General features: G+C 39.3%; 1 protein-coding gene across 3 annotated transcripts in view; it reads right to left on the reverse strand.

The window, feature by feature from the left end:
- The window catches only part of KDM4C (lysine demethylase 4C), a 284,733-nt gene that overhangs the window by 84,272 nt on the left and 181,720 nt on the right, over positions 1–18,741 (reverse strand). For all 3 annotated transcript variants that reach the window (XM_089489843.1, XM_089489834.1, XM_089489853.1), the window contains exons 14-16: positions 17,873–18,054; positions 15,492–15,705; positions 14,359–14,435 (exon numbers count right to left, since the gene is read on the reverse strand). In XM_089489843.1, the coding sequence (XP_089345969.1) occupies positions 14,359–14,435; positions 15,492–15,705; positions 17,873–18,054 (473 nt within the window). The remainder of the gene's footprint in view (positions 1–14,358; positions 14,436–15,491; positions 15,706–17,872; positions 18,055–18,741) is intronic.

The raw sequence follows: 18,741 nt of genomic DNA on the forward strand, positions 1-18,741 counted from the left end.
AGGGTCCGAAAATACAGGCAGGTGAAGCCATGCATATCAACAAGTCTGTTGGAGCAGTGTTCATTTTCACCAGAAGAAGGTTTCTACAAAGCTAAGCTATCTTAAGTATTCATACAAGATTAAATCACTCCAAAATCATTTAGATTTACAACATAGGTATCTTATAACAAAATGCTGTTGCTGAGAAAATATGGGAGGGGGGAATACTGTGAGTACTGCAGCTAAACGCAGGAGGGATCAGGAAGCTTGAGAAGAGTGGCAGACCCCAATACCTCCAAAAACCAAAAAGCCCCAGCATGTTGATCAGGTACCACTGTCCAGTTATGACTTTTGCCCCTCCGACTGTGCTATCCAACACAACCTATTCGGTTTTCTTTCAAAGTTCTGTTCATATGAAACCCTTACATCTAAATAGGGCTTTGCAACTTCAGAGGACTGGGGACCATTTTACTGGTTGGCTAACTACTTGAAGGATGCATACCCAAAGGGACCATCATTAAAAGAGAAGTAGATGAGCTGAGGTAAAGTGTGTCAAAATGGATAATGATGTGTTTAGATAAAAAATAATTGTTTTATTAAAATTAAAAATATTATTTAGAAGTAACATTTCTTCAAAACCACTAAGACTCCATTAAATCCAATCTGAAAGGTTTAATTTATTCTTAATACATTAAATATTGTTATATTAATAACAATTCATATGGGATTAAAATTATTTCATTATAAAATAAATTAAATTCATTGTAGTATGCATTTATGCCATTGCAGCGTAATTTCTAATTTGAAAATATTTGAGAAACTGTGAACTTTAACTTGCTAACATTGTCAGCCTCATTAGAACAATAATATTTATTAGCTGAAGTCCTTTCTGAGACTACTATAACATTTGGGGTTTCCATGGACATCTTAAAAAACCCAAAATCTTGAAGTATAGTGTACATATTCTACATTGATAATATGACTTTTAATTTTGGGGTGGGTATTAGTCTAGCAGCAAAATCCGTGTTTTGTTTTGTTTTAAAACTGAAATGTAAATAAATAAATATCACTTGAAACAGAAAATGACCTGTGAATGCTTGCATGTTTAAAAATTAATGCAGCTCAGTTGTTCTTGAGTGCCTTTGGTATTCCTTTGCTATTGACAATCAAGCTACCAAGCTTCCTTGACAACACCACAATGGACAGGCAGACAATCAAAATAAACAAGGTCTGACTGCATACCTCTTTGATAACTGGGTCATACATCTTAAATACTACTACCCTGTTCCCTTTCTCTAAGACTAACAGGCCCTTTCAGAGAAGAAGCCAATTAGGCAACTAAACGTGTGTGTGTGTGTGTGTGTGTGTGTGTGTGTGTAGTGAAAACTATGAGAGTTTAAATACAACGTCATCCTTAGGATATAGAAAAGGAATACTGTATATGTTTTATGCAGCTCATGACAATGCTATGTATGTTATTTCTATGCTCTGAATCCTATTGTTTTGTCCCAACTATAGCAGAACCATCAAAACAATGGTTCAATGGTGATTCAACATTCAACTATGGATTAAATGGACTAGTTGGAAATGGTATATTCAAGCATGTTTCTTCTGGGATATCTATATATGGGAACCTCTGTGGGCTGGGAGGCAATATTGAAATACTTGAAATAAATATGTCCTTGGGATGAGACATTCAATCAAGACTAAAACAAAAAACAAAAAAGTAAAACCTCTAAACTGACAGGAGATGGTGATACAATGTTTCTAAGAGCACAATAATTACAGTGCAAATTTACAGACGGCCAAAATAAAGCTGCTTCGGGTCTCTTTGGAGGTATGCTGTTTAAATGATGCATGCATTCTAAGAATCCGGAAGCTGCACCAAAGCTGCACTCCAGTACTTAGGAATGGAGTGTGGCTTTGGCGCGACCTTCGGACTCTTAGGACCCATGCATCATTTAAATAGCATGCCTCCAAATAGACCCGAAGCAGCTTTATTTTGGCTGTCTGTAACAGGCCATTGTAATGCTATATAATCACATATATGTATTCAAAGATATAGCTGTGTTAGTCTGTAGAATCGGTATGTAGAGAGATCTTGTAGCAGCTTTGAGACTAACTAAAGAAGATGGTGGCATGAGCTTTCATAGACTTAAGTCTACTTCCTCAGATGTATAATATATATTTACAGTATATATAACTTGAGAAATTTTAGTTTAAATAATTGAGTCAAAAATCTTGGTTGATTTATCCATGGGTCAATATAAGTACTGTAGGTTAACTCCTATCAAATATATATCTGGCTTTTTTGAATGCCTGAGCAGGAAAAGGGCAGTGGTGGTGGTTCTTTGGCATTTCCTCTCAAAGGAGTGCTGGGAGAGTAGGGCCAGCTTATGTTACTTTTAGGTTCTCTCAGGATGGACTAAGCTCTTGTCTTTCACTATTCTTCTCAGAGAAAGGGATTCCAATGCTGTTATTCAAGTGATGAAGAACTGGGTTTTGAAGGATTTCAATCACCCCCTTCTCTGAGTAGAGTGTATGTTTGTGTATGTTTGTCAGCTTTTCTGGGTTAAAATCAGGCAAAGTTATCACATTAAAGATAACAGCTGTAACAACTGCTAATGCAATCACCATTTTCTTTGCTCTGCCTCCACATCTTTTTTGACATGTGAGCATTTTATTAGCCCCCCCTCCCACACACACACACCAAGTTGCCTCACCCACACATCACACTGCCACCATTTACTGTTATTGCCTCCTTGTCCACCCAGCCTTTAGGATGAGCACAAATAGTTATCCATGCTGGAATTTTTAAAGTTCCTTGTAATTGTTTTCCTTTGCTTCATCTTTTATATTATTTGTTACATGCCGCTAAGTTTTACTCTCAATTTATCCATGAGTCAGATCAAAATCCATTAATTTTGGCCCCCAAACCTGCCCTGATACATGAGGCTAGCTTATACATGAGTATATACAGTTATTTTAAAGTTGAAAAATGTAGGGAAGATAACATTTCATCACTATTATTCAAACTGGCAATGATAAACAAACAAATTAAGCAAAAATGAGTATGTTTAAAAATATATAATATGGTATAACACCAGAAATACACCAGAGTAAATATATCAAAGTACACCAGAAATAACCCATGCTTTCTTCACAGGTAAGAAAAGAACAGAAACACTGGGCCTTTGCCAGCTAATGAAGAACATCTGATTTCTTATGCTGATTATGTATATATAACTCTAACAGAATATGTACCATAAAGGTATTTAGTATTCATGCAAGACCAGAAGTGGCAGAACATATTCAGTTAATTGTGTATATGGTAACCTACCTGTGTCACCTCTGACAAAGAGTTGTGACCTTAGTAATTGCGGTCGTTGTCAGATAAGTACTTCTAAAAGGTGTGCCCCAACCAAGTGCTACAGAACAGACACCGTTTTCTCTACAAGTATCTCTTATCAAGTCAGGTCAGAAGGTTATTTCCTTATCAAGAACATGCTATACTGATTATATCTGAACATAATCTTCAATTTAAATACCCTCATTAACAACTATGAAGTTTATGGAGTGTAAATGTGGAAAGAGTCTATTAAAATGAACAAAAAACAAAACAAAACCCTAAAACAAGCAAGTATGACTCTCACACTAAATTGATAGATCATTTTAGTCAATTATTTCCTGGCCGACAAAGAATAAAAAAGGAGAAAGTAGAAATCATCCTGAAGATGAAAAACCTCCCCTGTAGGCGCACAGAAGTGTATAAACAGACATGCAGATGTACACGTACACACACACACACACACACACACACACACACACACACCAATTTTGTTTCAAAGAAGAAAGATGTGCCCTATAGATTAAGGACTGTCTCTGTGTAGCTAGAGAACAGACTAAAACAGTTATCATTCTCTGAAAACAAGCTTGCAGTAGAAGAGTCAATATATACTTAAATATAGCAGACAGAACAGCAGCATCATGAGGTTGTCCCCATTGATTTCATTCTGCTAAAAATAATGATGTTCCAATGGCACTTTCAAAAGATAGTGACTATATAAAACTGTCTTGTTAGTTTAAAATGCACAGAGTTCTTGTTTTAGAAACCCTACTATAGAGGCCACAAGCTAGTTCCTCAGGAGGAAACTGCTTAGTTTCAAAATGCTTGTTTTTACTCATGCAAACTAGACCCCTTTATAGGAGACTGCAGTGATGGAATTTAAAACTAAACTCTGAAAAGGGGGGAAAAACAATAATCTAAAAAGCCTACACAGTGTAAGCCTTTCAATTAAAATACAGTAATATCTCCATATCCATGGCTTCTGCATTTAGGGATTCCACCGTCCACAGCTGGAGAATAGTCCCCCCATCCCGCAAAAAAATTAAAAAAATAAAATCCAAAAAGCAATCCTTAATTTTGCGATTTTATATAAGGGCATCATTTTACTAAGCCGCTGTAAATAATAGCACTTGGGCATTCAGAGATTTTGGTATCCACAGGGGGTCCTGGAACCAAACCTCAGTGTATACTAAGGGAGCATTTTAAATACAGTAAATATTAAAACAGTATTAAAAAAAACCCCAAGGCACAAAAACCACATATAAAACAACATGGTAAAATTAGTAAAAGAGACCCATCAACAAAAAACAATACATCATAAATGATAAAATAATAAAAACATAAAACTAGAATGGTTCTAGCCATCATTCTGATCAGGAAAACTGATTCTAATCTTGCTAGTAGCTAAACCAAATTTTGCTACCATAGAAGTAACAAATACATTGTTGCCGGCCAAAAGGACACAAATCTGCTGAAGGCAAGATCTATTGGAAAGGGATTTTAAAATGCATTCAAGAAACCTTTGTCTTGGAGATATATACAATGGACAGTGTAAAAGGTAATGTTCTATATTCTCCACTTCCCCAGTTTTGCAGATACAAAGTCTTAGATGGACAGGAGGGGGCGGGGCCGGTGGGAGCGGCCCCTACAAAAGCCGGCCCACCGGCTCCCCCCGAAGAGGATGCCGCCGCCGTCGCCCTTTTCCACCTGGGCAGGGCGGCTCAGAGGACTTTGCCCGCCGCCGCCGCCGCGGCGTTTCTCCAGGGGGCGGGGCCGGTGGGAGCGGCCCCTACAAAAGCCGGCCCACCGGCTCCCCCCGAAGAGGACGCCGCCGCCGTTGCCCTTTTCCACCTGGGCAGGGCGGCTCAGAGGACTTTGCCCGCCGCCGCCGCGGCGTTTCTCCAGGGGGCCGGGCCGGTGGGAGCGGCCCCTACAAAAGCCGGCCCGCCGGCTCCCCCTGAAGAGGACGCCACCGCCGTCGCCCTTTTCCATCTGGGCAGGGCGGCTCAGAGGACTTTGCCCGCCGCCGCAGCGTTTCTCCAGGGGGCGGGGCCGGTGGGAGCGGCCCCTACAAAAGCCGGCCCGCCGGCTCCCCCCGAAGAGGATGCCGCCGCCGTTGCCCTTTTCCACCTGGGCAGGGCGGCTCAGAGGACTTTGCCCGCCGCCGCCGCGGTGTTTCTCCAGGGGGCGGGGCCGGTGGGAGCGGCCCCTACAAAAGCCGGCCCGCCGGCTCCCCCCGAAGAGGACGCCGCCGCCGTCACCCTTTTCCATCTGGGCAGGGGTGGCCTAGGGGACTCTGTCCGTCGCTTATACCATCAGGGCGGAGTGCCTATTGTTGGGGTCTTTTTAGAGGGAGGGAGATAGAGAGGGGCTTAGTTACTTTTTTCTCATTAGGGATTGATTGGGATACGTCCTGTTTTTTCTCGCTGCTGTATACTATCCAATGTATTTTTAGATTGCTTTATTATTTGATTGTATAGGATGGATTTATTGTTGTATTGTAGTACATGCTTTTTATGCTGCTTGTAATTGTATTGTAAATTGTATTGTATTGTATTTTACCTGTTGTAAACCGCCGTGATCATGGGAACGGCGGTATATAAATAAAATTTCATTTCATTATATTTGCCCGTCAAATAGGCAGAAGGCATACATTGGTACCTTAGAGCAGTAAATGCTTTTCTAGCAGGGGCCAGAGTAAGATTATTAAAGTAATGCTCTAACCCAAACAATGTCTTGTACAATGGGTACCAAAAAGAAAAAGAAGAGTTTGAGAGTGCAAGAAGATCGGCCCATTTGGAAGCAAGATAAATTTTCTCTTTGATCAGTTGCTTGACTCTACAGGTGGCATAATTTGGAAGTGAGTCCACATTAATCTCATAGCTCTGCAATATTGTTCTAACTATAGATACCCAGGAGCTTGGAGAGTTAACAGATATTTGTTCTAAAAACATTTTTTGGGTGAGCCTGGAATCACTCATGGATAACAACTTTAGCCAGTAGAAGGCAAGAGCGGTATATGTACCAGCTTGAAGAGTAGTTTGGCCTGTTTCAGCTCTCAGAAAAGAGACAGGGGTACACTTAGGGACAGCCAACAGGGATCTTAAAAATAAGTTCTGAACAGTTTCTAAATTTGAGACACTGTTGTATCCCCAAATTTCTGCTCCGTATAATAACTGAGGAACATTTTTTCTTTGATAAACCTCGATAGTAGGTGTTACTAAGTGACCTCCTTAAAGTCTATGGAACTTCAACAGAGAATTTATACAGAGGGATGATTTTAGCTTAGTAGCAACAAAATGAGTTTTCCATGACAAATTAGATTGAAATCTTAAACCCAAGTAATTGTAATAGGATTATTGATCAATAGATTTTGCCTCAAGGCTCCACCGATGAAAATACTATACAGACAGTCCATGAGCTGCTATTGATATTACATACCCAACTGTCTTGAAATCTTATTTTCTACAATTGTCATAACCTAACATTCTTCCAGAGTCTTATGCTTTGATAGGGATGTTTCATAGTCTGCTTTTAGCAGCAGAATAAAAACACAAACATCCAAGAAATCATGAACAGCACCCTCCCAAATGCTTGACCTATGAAAAACTGCACTGAATATAGCAAACAACAAAAGTGCAAAACTGCACAGGCAGGCAGCCACTCTTATGAAGTAACTCCTGCATTTGTTGCCATTGATTGCAACCATGGCATGGAAGTCTCTTGAAGCTTTACTGCTTCATGAAAGTGTCTGTTCTAACACTTGAACAACGACATAATTTATAGATTCAGTGACATTAGGAGCTTTATTTCAAATGTATATTGTGAACTGGGACAAGTCTATCATGAGCTATTGCCAACTGCCTTTAATACACATATTTGTTGTTAACTATCCCCGAGTCGATCTCGACCTATGGCAACACTATGGATGAGACATCTCTAAGACTCCCTGTCCTCCACTGCTCTGCTTCATTCCTGTATGTTCATATATGTGACCTTCTTAACAGAGTCCTTCCATCTAGTGTTTTGTGTCTCCTTTTTATGGATGGAGATGTATATTGATCACATACAAATACACATATACAGATATACAGATCAGCTGGAAAGAACCAACTACTTCTGATTCAACTAGACTCACCATCATCTACATGTTTCTGAAGATGTTTGGGTCTCACTGACAGACATGCAGTGTTACTGAAACTGTCAGGGTAGTATGCTGAAATTTTGAATGATTTGAGATTATTAGGACAAATCTGAAAACTGGAAATGTGTACCCTTGCACCTCAAGTGTCTACTCATGTGTTGCAATAATAACAAGCCACCCAGAATACTAAGATTTGAAGCTTATACCTCTTATTACGAGACATTTTAATAAATGTGATGTGTGTGCGTTTTAACTGATTTCAAGTCGACCTTAACTTATGGCAACCCTATGAATGAGACATCTCCAAAATGGGCTGCACAGATCATGAAAAATTATGGCTTGCACTCAGAAGAATGGGAGTGCCAAGACAAGAGGCTGCCCTCAGAATATAGAGAAATAGAATGGTTCCCAATCAGAAAAGGGGTCAGCAAGGCTGCATACGATCACTCTATTTATTCAATCAATATGCAGAATATGTTGTATGCAGAGCAGGCTTGTACTCAGAGGCAAAAGGACTGAAGACAGAGGGTTTTGGAGATGTCTCATCCACAGGGTCACCATGAGTCGAAGTGGATTAGAGGGTAGTTAACAACAATTAAAGTTGGTTAATTCTTTACTTGCTGAATTGACATTCAAAATTTAGCACTGATTATTTTGTTTAATTCTTATGTATCTTGCAATCTTTCTAGGTTTGTGTAATGAAACATAGGCCTGTTACAGACTGCCAGAATAAAGCTGCTTCGAGTCTCTTTGGAGGTATGCTATTTAAATGATGCATGGGTCCAAAGAATCCAGAAGCTGCACCAAAGCTGCACTCCAGTGCTTAGGAATGGAGTGTGGCTTTGGCGCGACCTCTGGACTCTTAGGACCCATGCATCATTTAAATAGCATACCTCCAAAGAGACTCGAAGCAGCTTTATTCTGGCAGTCTGTAACAGGCCATAGGCATCTGTTTGGACTAAGAGCCAGAAGGATACACTTAGCCTTATCATTTAGACAGCAATCTTCTTCAACCTTATGCCTCCTGGACATTTGGAAGTACAACCACCAGTTTTCTTGACATTGGCCATGCCTTTTGGGGCTGGTGGAATCTCAAAATATCTAGAAGGCATAAGGCTGGGGAATGCTGTTGTGCAGTACACTCACTTCCCTCAAATATCAGTCATTATTCTTTCTGACTACTAGTCGTTTCTGCTGGAAATGTTTAAGATTAATGAGGCATTTGTTCTCAATCAAGAAGCTGCATGTGAATATAGCTCCACTTTTGAGAGTACAACAGATGAATTGCTAAACCATTTTTGGCCTTTTTATTTCTTGGGCTGATACATAGCAGCCCTCTTCTTTTTTAAAAGCAGCACCATAACAAAGATGGATTCAATGTCACACTTTTTCTGTCTCAACAATTATTATCAGTTGCACAGTAAATAGTGCAGAGTTAAATAAAAATGTGCATAATCTTATGAGTGGGTGTGACACCTCCTGAATGTTAAAGGAGATGAGATGAGATGTTGTGAATTCTGCTAAAGGGAATGCCTGGGGTGACGGCTGTAGGAAGAGTGCTCAGTCATATGTACCTGCAGTATTGTTTTTCCACAACTATTACTTCTAAAACTGATGTGAGTGGGTTGAGGAGGAAAGTATGGTTTGTAAAGCAATACTTCTGCAATTGTCTTTTATCTTATTATCACAAACATTGCTATATACGTGCTTCTTTAGAACACACTACACAACATGCACTTGAAGTCCCAAAGCCACTCACGATTTCCCTTCTGGTTTTCTAGTCTGAATCTATGTGATGCAAACCAAAAGCTACTTAGCATTCATTCTGCTAACTGTATCATTTCATAAACCTGTTTGCCCATGCTCCATGAAATACCAGTAATAAATATTTCCTGCATACAATTCAGCCCCTGTTCAGATCTCCCTGTTCTTCAAACACAATAAAAACTACATGTTTAATTCTTTGTTTCTAAGCATTTCTGCAGTCCATGTTAAGCAGGGAGCCACATTTTTGGGTACAGCCAGAAGGATGTAGTGTATTGAGCGTTAGACTAGGGCTTTGGGAGACTAGCATTCAAATCTCCACTCCGTCACCAAAATGCTCTGGGTACCCTTAGGAAAGTCACACTCTGTCAGCCTCAGAGGATAGTAGTGGCAATTCGTTTGAACAAATCTTGCTAAGAAAACCCAGTGACAAATTCAAAGGTTTGTACGTGGGGCTTACCTTCTCTCTCTCTCTCTCTCTCTCCTTTCCTTTCCTTTCTTTTTTATTTTTTTTCCCAACACAACACCTATAAATTCCACACAAAAACATCCCACATCATAGGAGGATTTTAGTGCTGACCAAAAGGGATGCCAGCAAATCTTCCTCTCGCTGCTCCTTCACTGTGCTATGAAAGCATTAACTTACATAACAGGCTATGTAAAAGCTAACAGAAAAATCATGAATACCAATAATTAAATGAACAATTTTTTTTCTGGTAAGAAAAAAGGATGAAAATATGAATATGTATATGAATAAGGATGCCAAAAGGTGTAAAATAACTAGGGAGGGATTTTTGTTTTCTCAAAAACTAACATTTAATCTATCCAAGAAAAGAACAATACCAAAAAAGGTAAGGAAATTACCCCTTCACAGTTTTTTAGGTGTGACTGACATTCAATCTATTGAGTTCTCACATCTTTTTCTTGAGCGATGCCCCTAGAAATATAAAAAGTCAACTTTGCCTACATTTCCAGTTTTCTGCGACCTATGTTCTGATTATTCATTGACTAAACTATTCTATTGTTAAGTATAAATAATTAGTAAAAGGGATGGGGAGAACCAGTTCCTGAGCTTGGCTTAGATGCTGGAACAAGTGTCTAGTTTCAGATTCTGCTTTAATAACAAACTTGTCCGAATTACATCTATATTTATTTATAAAAAGACAGGAAAGGGAAAAGAAGATGTGTTTAATTCTATTTGCTAGTCCCTTCTTTTTAGTCTTATTTCTGTGTTAAGATTTTCCTTCCTATCAAACAACCAGGAGAGATACTTTCTAATTGTTGGGGACAGGCCAAAATAAAGCTACTTTGGGTCACTTTGTAGGTATGCTGTTTAAATGACACACACATCTTAAGAGGCCAGAAGCTGCGCCAAAGCACACTCAAACTTCTCTGAATATGTTAAGGAGAAAATCAGAAATAAGGCATCACTACACCCTGAAAGCAAATAATTTTGTGCACAGCAGCATTTCTATTTCGCTATAGCAAAGCCAGAGCATGGAAATACTCATGATGATGGGGCAATTCTTGTAGCTATAGTAGAAAAAGTAATTTTCCATGCTCTAGTCAAGAGTGCATAGCTTTTGTGTGGCCCCTACAGATGATCTGATCTCCACTGTCTAGTGGCCCTCTTCTGATGGCGACCAAAATGGTGAAGGGTCTGGAAACCATGCCCTATGAGGAATGACTTAGGAAGCTGGGGATGTTTAGCCTGGAAAAGAGAAGGTTAAGAGGTGATATGATAGACCTGGTTAAATATTTGAAGGGCTGTCATATTGAGGAGGAAGCTAGCCTAGGACTCGGAGCAATGGATGCAAGCTACAGGAAAAGAGATTCCACCTCAACATTAGGAGGAACTTCCTGACAGTAAGGGCTGTTTGACAGTGGAACAAACTCCATCAGAGTGTAGTGGAGTCTCCTTCCCTGGACGTCTTTAAACAGAGGCTGGATGGCCATCTGTCGGGGATGCTTTGATTTAGATTTCCTGCATGGCAGGGGCTTGGACTGGATGGCCCTTTCAGTCTCTTCCAACTCTATGATTCTATGATTCTCACCAGTTTTATAGACACAGCTCTTTCCCCACTGCTGCTAGAAATAAAGAATGAATCATCTCATATCAGGATTGCCAGGAAGAGAGTTGAAGATTAATCTGTATTATCTCCCCCAGATATGTCCATATCCATCACATAAGGATCTCCAAGGAAGAAAATGGATAACCATCTATACTGTTCTAACAGTAGGCTCTAGTGCTAAGTACAGATTTCTCATCAGGACTATCAGATGTGGTGGCATTTCCATGTCCTTAAGAGCCAATTATAGCTTTTCATGATCTATGCAGTCAAATGCTTTGCTATAGTCTATAAAGCACATGCTAATTTTTTTTTCTGGAGTTCCTGTGTACATTCTATTAGCCAGTGTATGTTTGGGTACTGGTGACTGATTAAAAAAATAATCATTAGGTGATATTCAGAGATCTCCAAACAGTTAGCTAAGAATTAACTAAGTTTTGAGGTACTGACCCAGCCCTCACTGAAAAGAGGGGTATACAGTATGAATATAAAGTATATGTGTAACAACAGAAAATGTTTTCAAATGAAAGAGGGAGACAGAAAGGCAGCTGAAGACCAGTGCATTATGTCACTTTTGGAAATTAAGATGGAAGCTGCTGCCTAATAAGATGCCACGCTGGTTGCCTCCATCCAAGCTGGAAGTTTTAAAAAAAATTACTAAACAACACTTTGTTTCCAGTTATCTCCCCACCAAATAGAAGCCAAACTCTGGTAGAGATTCCCAAATAAAATCCCGCCATTTGGGGTAGCAAGGACATATAGGTTTACATACTTACACTGAGAAGATAAAGAACCATGCATAAAGAAATGCATGTAAATATATCTTCTTTTTATTTCCAAACTTATGATTCTAGGGCCTGTTACAGACAGCCAAAATAAAGCTGCTTCGAGTCACAGTGGGGGTATGGTGTTTCAATGATGCATGCATCCTAAGAATCCAGAAGTCACACCAAAGCCATGCTCCAGTCTGGAGCATGGCTTTGGTGCGACTTCTGGATTCTTAGGATGCATGCATCATTGAAACACCATACCCCCACTGTGACTCGAAGCAGCTTTATTTTGGCTGTCTGTAACAGGCCTAGATCTGCTGTTTTTACAAGCTATTAGAATGTAGGATAGAATGTAAGGTGCCAAGATAATATACAGTAAATGTAGTCCAGATTTAGTATATAATATCAGTTTAGGACTAAACTCTAGTTTGGGAAGGCAGGGGCTTTGTTACATGAAAAAGATCTTGGTTCTTTGATATAATTCACCATTTTGAATGTAATCAGGCTCTCCACATAAGGAACTCGTGGTAATTCTCTTAAAGCTTAGAGCTGCCACACCTATCCCTTGGTTGAAAGAAAACTGACAAACTTGTTTTTAGAGCAGCACTGCTGTCTAACTCTGTTCACTGAACTGAACTGATAATTACATTCTGACTTAAAAGACACCCTGTCAGCTGCTGGGATTGACTTTTGCCATTCCCCCTCCCCTTTACACCCCCCACAACTCTGCAGGAGCTGTAACAAAAGCAGTTTCATAAGTCCTGAAACTTCTGATTGCCTGATAAGGAACCTTTCACAATTTTCTCTGGTGGCCAGCAAGAGAGGAAAAATTCAATTTTGCCTGGAAAGAATGCCTACCCTGCTAAAATGAAAACATATTACAGATACAGAAATTGACTCTGGGCACATTTTAATAGCAATTCACCAAGCAAACATTGAACTACCTTGTATATGTGAATCACTATTTTTGTAATAATCTGTTCTAAATTGGTATTTGCCATTTTATTTCCCTGCCTTGGTTAATATACACACCATATCTGCTGTTTCCTGTTTTGTTCTTTACCAACAGCTAAAAGGAATCTTTTTAAAAAATGTTTACATTATCTGTTCCTTCAAACTGTTCACCTTACTTCTCTCTCCTGTTCTTCATAAATAGTAATAAATTGCATTGGTGTGAGAAATACCAATATATTCTAGGGCATTTGGACTAGGGCAGCAGGTAAGGGGGTGTTTTAGATATCCTGAAAAACTTCTCTGTGGTGTTCACTGCTGATGCTTAGCCATGTTCTAGGTTCTGAGCTCGCATGGAAGATAAGGTAACTCTCAAAACATATAAGAGGGAGCTACAAAATGTAGGGAGATTAATTTAAAAACCGATGGGTACAAGAATAAAATGCTAAAAGGTGGGGTGGGGGAATAGCACATTCTCTATTTTTTGAGATTTTACCAAGAACTTCCCACGTTTCATGTATACTGTCATGCTGCTGAAGGCTAACAATTTTATGATAGTATCAATATGCATGTTTCTCTATTCTGATACCTCATCAAGTTCAGAAATTAATTCCTTCACTCAAATCACATAAACAGTTTTGTATTCCTCCTCTGTCTCTTCGGAAATCAGAATCTGCCTCATGTATACTACAGAAATTATATTCTTTTCCCCAGTAAGATGAAGATGATGTGGAAGAGTCTAGCTTGATTTCCCCCTTAAATATACATGTAGTTGGTCCTCCATATCCACAGATTCTGCATTCACGGATTCAAACATCCATGGCTTGAATTTTCTTAAAATGTCCAAAAAGCAAACTTTGATTCTGCCATTTTATAAGAGGCACCATTTTAATACATCATTTTATATAATGGGATTTGAGCATCCAGTGAACCTGATATCCACAGCGTGTGTGTGTGTGTGTGGGGAGGGGGTGTCCTAGAACCAAACCCCAAACAACAAAAGAGCCCACTGTATATCCACACAATGCAAGTGGCATATCTAGCATCATATGTAGTTTAGATCTCAGTATTGTTGTTGTGTGTCTTTAAGTCATCTCAAAACAACACTCAGAATACTGGACTTCAATTTTAGTAGCTTTCTTAGTTGACATAACATTACAAATTTTATTTATTATATACTAATATGTAATCGAAATTCAATTTGGACCATAAAGACATTGTCTTAGCTATGAGTGGAAGGATCAGAAGAGTGCATTTTAATGTCTCTTATTTACACACACAATCAGGAGATTTAGTTAGTCTGCATTATGAACAAAAGCTAAATGCACAACTTACAGCTGTCCAGGCTCCTCTTTTGCATCGAGAACATAGCCATCCATCATGGATTTCATGGGAAGGGACACCATAGCAACCTATAATAAGAAAGCTGAGATGATAAACAGATTCTGTACTTATTGTCTTTCCAGCAAAACAGGTAACTAAGCTATTAAGAAAAGACACTAGATTTGCATACCATGTCATTAAAAAAGTAAAGAATGATTATTTCCACAAGAATACGTTTAGTTGTCATACTGTCAGCTGATCTATTACTCTGGAAGTGATAATTGCCATTCTTAATCCTGTCATGCTGTCCACAACAATCTTTCAACTAGCCTGTAAACTAGCAATCCAGCTGCTTGTCTATGCAATAAAATTACAATCTGAACACAGTAATGCTCCATAACAGAAAGATTTTATAGCACTGTGATGAATGCTACAATTCTAGAGATACTAAGGATGTCACTAGAAATGGAAGAGTGCTCAAATAAGGTAACAGCTCAGATTGATTTCTATGAGCAGAAGCGGAGCAAATTGCAAAATCTACATTGAACTGGTACCCAGCCCAATTTTTCTTGCACAAACTACCTGAATGCCTCTAGTCCTTGGCTGGAAGACAGCCCCAGGCAAGCCTTCATCTCAGCCAGGGAAAGCCTGTATTCAAAAGATAGGGTCTTGCTTTTCTGAGGCAGCAGCCTGGCTGCATCTGCATCTTCACTTTACAAAGCCTTCTCTCCCAATTATAGGAAAGAAGCTGATGGTCAGGTCAACATGGGTTGGGTGATTCACCCCAATTTCACACTCAGAAATCAAGCAGGCTGGTTTGCTTAGATGAACAGAGCTGTTTGATTTCTTGCAATATTCCTTGCAATCTCCTTTAAATATAAATAATGTATACTTTTGCATAAAGAGATCAGAAGGTTTAAACGACTTTCTAGTTATACTGCCACAATCTATAAATCTCCAACTACCAATTTTCTGCCACAGATGACTTCTCTGTAATTTCATACATTTGAAAATATGAATGGATCCATACTTCTCCTCCATGTTTTAACAATAGCTCAAAATATTACCTACATTGTGATTATTCATAGAATATTGTAACCTAAGTGCTAATACAATATTTTAAGAGGAATAACTATGATATTTACTTGCATGGACCTGTACACAACATTTTGCACAGGTTATCAGCAGACTTGTTCCATCTTCTTCAATAAAGCCATTGGATGGGTAGTTTTCTGTGTTGTCCTCACTATATATAAAACATATCTCTGGAATAAGTGGTTTTGTCTTTTCACTGGCAACATATATTTCTCCTTCTTTTGTTTCTGAGGAAGCATAGATGTCTTCATTAGGTCTGTCAGCCTGAAAAATGCATTTAAATAGAAAGATATTTATTCTTTTTGTTTGTTTGTTTAAGTTTCCCCATTTCCTTTAAATGAAAATAAACCCAATTCCCATTGGTTATAAAGTAATCATCATGAGTAATTTTTAGATGCTTCACTATATTAATAGTGGAGCACACAAGAGGAGAAGGAATATGATCATCATCACCACTGAGAAAAGAAAAGGGCCTCTCTGCTAGCTGTTGTCACTGGCTGCCTTTCTCTCACAGAAACTGCTGATTGTCTGCTAGTTCTCTACTGCCTACAGGAACAGGCTCCAGGTACTGAGTCACCTGCTGACTAGCTAGCCAGACTAACAGCTCTCCCCTTGCTCTAAAGGGATATAAAATGATTGCCTGGGGTGAGGGTATGGCAACCACCAACAGGGATGACACCATAGAGACTCATCCCTTTGGGGAAGCCAGTTGGAGAATGAAGTGAAGCAGAGGGCCAAGTTCCATGTCTGAGAGTGCAGGAAGAGATTATTTTTTATTTACACATCTTTAGTCTTTTAAAAACAATCCACCTGCCAGCAAAAGAAGGAAAATGTGTGATTTGGAGAGCATGGGAGGGAGAGCAGCCCAGAGAATAGCCATTCTAACAGTTATGGGTAGAGAAGAGCAAGGAAATAATGCTATCACCGTGAGAGGGAGGAGAGCCACAAACTGTTTGCCAGCTCAGGTAGTCTGGATAGCTTTGGCAACAGATCCCGTGTGCAGAAAATGTTGCTTTTTAATGCCAAGTTAGTGTATAGAAAAACAGCCCTGATCCAGGACTGTAGTATAGCACTGGGAGACTTCAACATCCTTGCAGAGACTGCCTACTTCGCAGTGGCTCAAGACTTTATGTTCTCCATTAACAACTATGGGTCTCTCCAAGCAATCTTTGATGCCATCCATTATGCATAACATACACTGGAACTAGTTTTCTGTGCTGGGCAGGATGATGGTGATCTGGGTGTAGAGGAGCTTTATACAATTCCATTGTCATGGACAGATCTGGTGAGGTTCAGGCTCACTGGGACTTGAAGCCTTTGCAGGTTGACAGCTGATTAAGATGGTCTGCCGCAAGGGACTGAAGGATCTGGATGGATTCATTGATTCTTGGGGAGCTTCCTGTTGCCTTGCCAGCTGATACTGTGGAAAGTCTTGCAGATTTCTGGAATAGGGAAATGGCCAGGGCAGTGGACACAATTATTCCTAGGTTTACCCTCCCATGGATTAGGAGCTGGGTGAACTTCCTGGTTTACTAGTGAGCTGGTGGCAAGGAAATGTCTGGATTGTAGCCTACTGGGAAGCATATACCATGGTAGTGGTGCCAGCCAAGAAATTATAATCTGTGCCATCATTGTATCTACCCTGTACTGTCTAATGGAACGATTTCAATTTATTTGGAGCTTTTACACTGTCACACAGGAACTTTTACACCTTGTCCCACAGGAGAAACATGCAGACCACTCCTGTCTACTTGAGTTGAGCATGGAAGCCAGGGTCTCAGCAGGTGGCCAGGAGTGGATTTGCACAACTGGTGCACCAACAGTGCCTGTTTCCTTGAGACATCAGATCTTTGTTACAGTGATAGACACTTTGTTTACATCCCTTTTCGATTACTGTAATGTACTCTACATGTGGTTGCCTTTGGAGAGATTCAAAATGTAAACTACACACCAAATTAAAAAAAAACTGCATGCACACACTGAAAGAAATCTAAAGTAAAATCTAATACCTCTTCATGCATGGGAGGGAACACAATACAGAAATCAATTCGGCTGAAAGAGAGCTAAATCATACCCTTAAAGTTATGTTATATTTTATGTAACTCAATTAACAGAAATACCTATACCTTCTATTCCCTTTTGTTATTACACAAACCTTAGTAAGCCCTTACTAATCTTACTACTAAGAACAGGAATTACACCATTCTCAGTTGTTTGTTTTGTGCTGGTGGAAATCACAGATGCATGTATCTCCACGGAATCACAACATCTATTTGACATACTGGAAGGATTATCCATCCTCACTTGCTAAGGATAAAATTAGACAGAGCATTCAGCAAGTACTGGCAATTGCTTTATTTTTTAAAAAATAATTTACTACACAGGTGACATGTATAAATACCTCTCAAATTATATGAAGAATTTTTCCTACCTTATAGTAAGGTTTGAGAAGTGTGCATATGGCACAATAGGGTTCCAGTTTAGCAACAGCTGCATTGTATTCCTTTTCAGCAGTAAAATTTGGTACTCTGTTCTGCCAAAGGTAGACAAGAGGCTTGGCCCAGGATTCTGTCTCTTGTATCTCTTCTTCAATTAGGAGAGCCTCCGGCAGTTCTTAAAAGAAAAGAAAAAAACATTTGGAAAGACTGTTTATTGAGAATGATCCCAAACAACTTTTTAAGTAGATGTAAAAATAAATGGATGGCAATTCTATATAAGGCAACAAACCTGTGAGAAGTGAAGCACTGACTTAAGGGGTGGTTTGCCCCACAAAAGCAGAAATGAGAATCATTCCCACTCCAGCCCAACTATCAAAGGTATTTGATTGTGCAGACATGTTAATTATGGATACAGAAAGCAGTATATCATTTGGGAATAATAAGTTTGATGAGTAGTTCCTATGCAATACCATTATTTTTTTAAAAAAAAGCACCTCAAAGCAGTACCAGATTTTTCAGATTCTATATATCTTATTTCTGATTAACAGTTCCATTGCACAGAAGAATTTAAGTTTGCTAAAATGCTGAAACAGCAGACTTCTTCAGAGCATGACAACATGGATCAAGTTGACAAAAAGTATTTATAGATCTTTAATGATGAATTGCCCTTAATTTCTGCAGAACAGAATGGCAGTTACAAAATGGCATTATTTCTTTCGCTGATAGTTTAGAAACTGTTGCATAAGCTGGTTTTCAATGAGATTCCTCTCTCAGTCGCTTACTGAATAGGTTCTCCTCCACAGCTACCCATCTTCATCCCTACATCGTAATGAGGAAAAGAAGAAATGCCATCTAACATGCA

Source organism: Sceloporus occidentalis, unplaced genomic scaffold (genome assembly GCF_023333645.1).
Source record: "Sceloporus occidentalis isolate IW3139 unplaced genomic scaffold, rSceOcc1.0.p SCAF_1, whole genome shotgun sequence".
Classification (NCBI taxonomy): Eukaryota; Metazoa; Chordata; class Lepidosauria; order Squamata; family Phrynosomatidae; genus Sceloporus; species Sceloporus occidentalis.